We start from the raw sequence: 6,000 nt of genomic DNA, 5'->3' as shown, positions 1-6,000 counted from the left end.
TTTTTAATCTTCTTTAAATTTTGATTATTCAATCCTGTTATGTGCAAATGTAACCCTTCTTGTATTGCATGTTAAAGAAAATAATTCCTCAGCGCTTTTTTATTTATCTTAATGAATTGCTATCTTTCCCTTGTTTCAATAATGTGATTTACTAGTCTTTTAGCAGATAAAAAAAAAAAAACTAAATGGCTTACGTACCCCACTTCACTGCACTTTTAAGTGTCTGTTTCACACAACCACCTTCCTGTTTCACCAATCAATGGCTGACATTAGACTGGAAAGTCCTTGTGCATCACAGTCATGGGGAAGTCCAGCGCGGCAGGGGAACCAACATGAATGAGGCTTGGGAAAGATGAGATAACTACAGGTTTTCCTTTTATTTACTGTGCCCCAAGCACAGTTACATAGGAAAAAAAAGGCTACTACTGAATAAGCAAGAATTTAGTAGCCCAGCCCTAAGATTTCCCTAAACAATGACATTAAAAAAACACAATATAAAAAACAAAACAAAAAAGAAAAAAACAGACACACACAATAAAAAAAGGACAAGTTTTAATCCAAAAGGATTTTTTCTTTATTCAAACCAGGAGGTATTCACCAGTTAGTGCAAAATGCACTGCAAACCTTCAGCCTGAGGAATTTACATCGAGAGATGGCTCCATTACCCCGGAATATCAGCAAAAAGGATGCGACAGGCACGGGGCATATATCAAGTCTCTACATAAGTGACTTTAGAGCAGGTGGCTGTTTCCTGCACTCTGCCTCATGTCAAGTAACAAAATTAAGAATTACACTCAGTAGGAACTCATTGGGTAACTCGGAGATGCTGACTTATTGCACTCAACAACCCACAACCCCCAAAAATAAAATAAAATTAAGGAAAATATATTCAGAAGCAAGGAGTTAAAATTTGTCTGAACTCCAGTGTCACCGGAAACCCTGCAATTAAATTAAAAAATAAACCTGCATACATAGTAGAAAATTTTCTTTTAAAAAATTCACAATCTTTAAATGTATATACTTTATATCTTTGAACATAAAAGTTTACAAGTCATGGTAAAACAAAGGCTCAGAGAAAAAAAATATTTCCCCCCCAAAAAAAGGAAAACAAAAAAATGAACTAATAAACCTGAAGAGTTCTGTTAAAGCTGCAGATGTTTTCAAAACCCTGTTTGGAACCAGTGACTCATTGGCTTTATTTGTGCTGATGGGTCAAAAATAAGATGTAAAAACTTTAGTCCAAACACCCACAGCTTCTCCTTCAAACGTACAACCTCCAAAAGTCTCTAGCAGGATGTGTCTTCACCAGGTGATTGTCACAAGTTCAGAGGTGGATGTATCCTCTTGTCTCCTCCGTGCATACGCTTCCCTGATGTTAACGTCTGTAAGGGTGGAATTGCACATTGTGATTCTGCCCTCGTCCCGCACCACTTCCCCCAGCGGCCGGGCCTGCCGATGCTGGTGCAGTGGGTCCTGTCGTATAAGATGGGGGCTGTTGGCTGAGGTCCGAGAAACTCTGTCCAAACCCGCTCATGTCCTGTCCATATCCTAAAAATAATAAAACAACATAATTAGGTCACATAGATTACATACATACATGGTGCGCCCAGTAAAATCAGTACATGATTAAACACACACTTATATAAATGTTTCAACCCTTGCCACTTCCTACAATGACATTAAATTAGAAAACAAAAAGATATACCCACAATCTGTCCCCCCAAACCACTTGTACCTTTGGATAGCTGCTTTTAATCCAAGATCTGTCCTGGGGTCCGTTTGGCAAGTGATGCAGTTATTGTCCTAAAAAACAACTTTTAAACTTGCAGCCCGTGCCAAACGGGAGTATCTGTGCGCTAACTTTGCACCACCCCTCCGTCCCCCCTCTTCATCATTAGGAATGCTCCAGGCAGACTGTCTTCTATTTGTCAGCTGTGTGAATACTGAACATGGGCTGGATCGTTAAGGACCTGTGCAATGATCAGCATGGAGAAAATGTTCCAGTGGCATTCCTAATGATGAAGAGGTTGGGGAGGAGGGACGGAGGGGTGGTGCAAAGTTAGAGCACAGATATTTCCGTTTGGCACGGGCTGCGAGTTTAAAAGTTTTTTTTTTTTTTCGGGCAATAACTGGCCCCAGGACAGATCTTGGATTAAAAGCAGCTATCCGAAGGTACAAGTGGTTTGGGGGGGGGGGTCAGATTGTGGGTACAGAGTCGCTTTAAAAGGACCTGCACTATACATAATCCTTTAATAGAAATGTTCAGTTATCCATGCGTACAGCTCTGGTGACAGCTGCTCCACCAGAGCTGTACGCATGGATAACCGATGCAAGGTCCCAAGAAAGACTACTAGGAACACCTGCTGCACGGCCCCTGAGGATTAGTTGCATAAGAAATGCACTAAGGGCTCCTATTGTAGGATCATGCATAGTGCTGGACATTAAATATTCATAGAAGTGAAAGAGTATACAAATTGGTATAACTACAGTAAACACTAATATCACTTTTGCAACGAAAAAGTGCAATAAAAAATTAAGTGCAACAACAAATAAAGTACAATAACTGCAGTAAAATATCGGAACAGAGACTTCAATGAATTTCAATTCAATTTTGTATAGTGTTATAGTGATGGCTGTGTAAAAAGTTGAACACTGCACACATGGACTTTTGTAACTTAAAAGATCTAACTTTTTATTAGTAAGTTTTTCCATTAAGTCAGTATTCATATAAAAGATTGTTGGGAAACTAATTTTCCTTTCTAAAAAGGGCCTGTTAGTGTATTTGTATATAAAATGTATGTACCAAACCTAAGAAAGCATGGTAACTTCCACAATGTAAGGGTACAGTAATGCAATGTATTTTCCTTTGCAATCAGACAAATTTCTTCACAAATTTAATGCTGAACAAATAAAATAACAAAAATCTCCACTAAAAGATGGAGGTCCCAAGAAGGGCTTCCTCTTTGCATGAGTTCAGCAAATCAAGCAGTCCTGCAAGGCTTACTAATATGAGATATTTTTAATGTATTTAACATTCCTATGTTAAAAGTCTAGGTGCAATCATAAGAGGAAGCATAGTGCTGCATACTGCCTTTATACTGAGATCAATTTATAAAGGATCTATTCATATGTACTGTATACACTGCAGAGTTTATGTTGCTAATGTTTTGCAGTGTTCAGCTATTTGTTAATATTGATTTACACAGCATAAAATCTACAGCATGTACAGTACATGAAGTAAAGCAGTATAATCCTAAAATCGGCTAGCGGTGGCTTCAGCCAAAATTTATTGCATGATTATTGCAGTGGTATTGAATTTTGGTAATAAAGTTTATATAATTTATAAAAAAAAAAAAAAACAAAAAAAAAAAAAACACACACTTTAGGTAATGTAGCATGCACTATGTTTTGCAAACTTCTACACCAAGACCCGAATGTAATGCATTATTTCACCATGTGTGAGCTTGGCCCCAAGTAAATATATGTAAATATATAAATTTTTACTTTGTGGCAAAAAATGTTTGGCAGATAACTTGCCGCGGATTCTGACGCTCGTCCCCGCTTCACTCTCCACCTATCCCATAGACTATTGTATGGTCAGGCAGATTCTGCCGCCCGTCCAAAGAATGGGGCGGACTTATCCATTCTTTGGGCGGATGGCGGAATCTGCCTGAAAATTCCTTAGTGTGCACGAACCCTAAGGGCCTACTTTACACGGCCTGGCGGGCAGTAGCAAATCAGGGCCGGTGGAAGATCAGCGTTAGTTTACACAGCCTATACAAGGCCCCAGTAACTGTGCGACCAGGCTGCACAAATGACTTCTAGATTTCACGTGACCATTGGAATGCATTGCATTTAACAAATATATTTAGCATAAGAAGTTACAAAGCATTACTATTTTAAAACATTTAAGCAACGTTTCGATTAGTTGGCTCAGGGTGTTCAAACCTCTATGAACCTCCACTGACTTGCCATAGAGTCTGTCCTATGACGTGAGACAAGTAGAGAATAGAGATGAGCGAACCTAGAGTCTATCCGAAACCCAATCGTTCTGCATTTGATTAGTGATGGCTGCTGAAGTTGGATAAAGCCCTAAGGCTATGTGGAAAACATGGATATAGTCATTGGCTGTATCCATGTTTTCCAGACAACAGAGCTTTATCCAACTTTAGTAGCCATCGCTAATCAAATGCTGAACGATCGGGTTCGGATGGATTCGAGCATGCTCGAGGTTCGCTCATCTAGTAGAGAAGTGTTTAGTAGAGTGCTTCTCGCAGCTTGTTCTAGCAATCGGTGGGGGTATGAACACCTAGGACCACAACCAATCAAAACTTTTGACATGTCAAAGATTTTTGAAAGTGACAGTATAACTCTTAAAATCTGTGGCTAAATGTACATATTTATCTTGCATGTTTTAAGAGCAATCCCAGTGAGCAAAAACATTCAGTACAGCCTTAGTTTTATAACTAGAATTAATTTTTCAGGGACATTTTACAATGACCAAGTGGTATGTGCACACATGGATTTCACCCTTTTAACTACTGTTAAAGGGGTGAAATATAGTAGTCAACAGTAAAATCGAGATGATACCTTTTAATATTGTGTTCAAAGCAGCAGGCTAATAGGTGAACATACAAATATACACAGAATTACATCATAGACATCTCAAACTAAATAGAAACATACATAAAATTATAGACAGACTTCTCTTTGACACAATATTACCTGTTCTATTAAAGTGAAGCGCCTACTTTTAGTAAAACTGGCTATATATAGCTACATTTTATATCTTTCACGATATAAGTTTTACTTATTTTTCAGTTAATTTGTGCTGACTCTGTATAAGGCTTAATGTGTTGCCATATTACAAATGTGTTTTTCTACACGGAGCGATAATAGGCCGATGAAACTATCACTGGCTGATTGTTTATTTAGGCCCAGACTTAAAGCGTAACTGTCATGTTTTTTTTTTTATTGCAGAAATCAGTAGTATAAGCGATTTTAAGAAACTAATAGGTTTCATCAGCCAAAAAAACCTCCTTCTGTACTCAAAAAGCAATCTCCCAGCCTCCCCCCCCCCCCCCCCCCCCCCCCCCCCCCCCCCCCCCCGACTTCTTATCTGTGCATTATCAGGCAAACACGTCTTCATTACAGAGAAGCCAGTGAAGACGGGCTCTGCTCTCTCCATTGTAAGCCTATGAAGGGGGGAGGGGCTGAGGGAGATGAGGGAGCAGGAAGAGGTGACATGAAGGTCAGCTGTCTGTAGACTCTCTGGGCACCTAAAACGCAGGATTCAGGGGTCAGAAAGGTCAGTGCTTATCTATGAACTTACTGAGAGAAGATTGCAGGGTGTTGTGCTTTGCAGAAATCCTCCATGCTCAGTCACTCCTAACAGCCCCTCCCCTCTCCATAGCCACATAATGGAGACAGAAATCCTGCTTCATTTGAAGTGAGGGGGGAGGCTGGGAGATTGATTTTTCAGTACAGAAGGAAACTCTTTTGGTTTATAAAACCTATTACAAAGTTTCTTAAAATGGCTTGTACTGTTGATATTTAATGTTTTCAGAAAAATTACCCTGAATGACAGTTACGCTTTAAAATCAAGAGCCAACCGCGCATCTTTACGTATAGTAGTGATCCATGGCCGGTGGCTGACAACCAAACAAGTTTACCTATCCACGTTCACGGCCAGTGAATGGCTGAGCGGCCTGTGAGCTGAGACAGGCCATTCTGAAGCCACAGCGCTTGGGACCAGGGAGGAAGCATGCAGAGCGCAGGAGGAGACCGGAAGCGTGGATAGGTAATGTAAAAACTGTTTAGTAAGGGCTGCACGGACATAGTTGGCGATGTCCACGCAGCCTTTACCAGGAGCTCCTGATGAAGTGAGCGAAACGTACGTCGGGCTGTTGTGCCAGACGGGGGATAAGACTTCAGTGTTGGTCCTGTGGTACAATTAATCTGTGCATGGCCACATTGTTTTTTCACTTGTGTATGCTAGGT

General features: G+C 40.1%; 1 protein-coding gene across 9 annotated transcripts in view; it reads right to left on the bottom strand.

Annotated features, from left to right (window-relative positions):
- Window positions 1-550: 550 nt before the first annotated feature.
- DAZAP1 (DAZ associated protein 1) overlaps window positions 551-6,000 on the bottom strand; it is a 46,022-nt gene continuing 40,572 nt past the window's right edge. For 7 of the 9 annotated variants that reach the window (XM_069962436.1, XM_069962441.1, XM_069962437.1 and 4 more), the window contains one exon: window positions 551-1,548. In XM_069962436.1, coding sequence (XP_069818537.1) covers window positions 1,376-1,548 — 173 coding nt within the window. In that variant the 3' untranslated portion in view covers window positions 551-1,375. The remainder of the gene's footprint in view (window positions 1,549-6,000) is intronic. The other 2 variants (XM_069962440.1, XM_069962442.1) reach the window with 1 other exon arrangement.

This window comes from Dendropsophus ebraccatus, chromosome 3 (assembly GCF_027789765.1).
Source record: "Dendropsophus ebraccatus isolate aDenEbr1 chromosome 3, aDenEbr1.pat, whole genome shotgun sequence".
Taxonomy (NCBI): Eukaryota; Metazoa; Chordata; class Amphibia; order Anura; family Hylidae; genus Dendropsophus; species Dendropsophus ebraccatus.
Note: the sequence above shows the minus strand (reverse complement) of the source record. Positions and strands in the feature narration are given on the sequence as shown.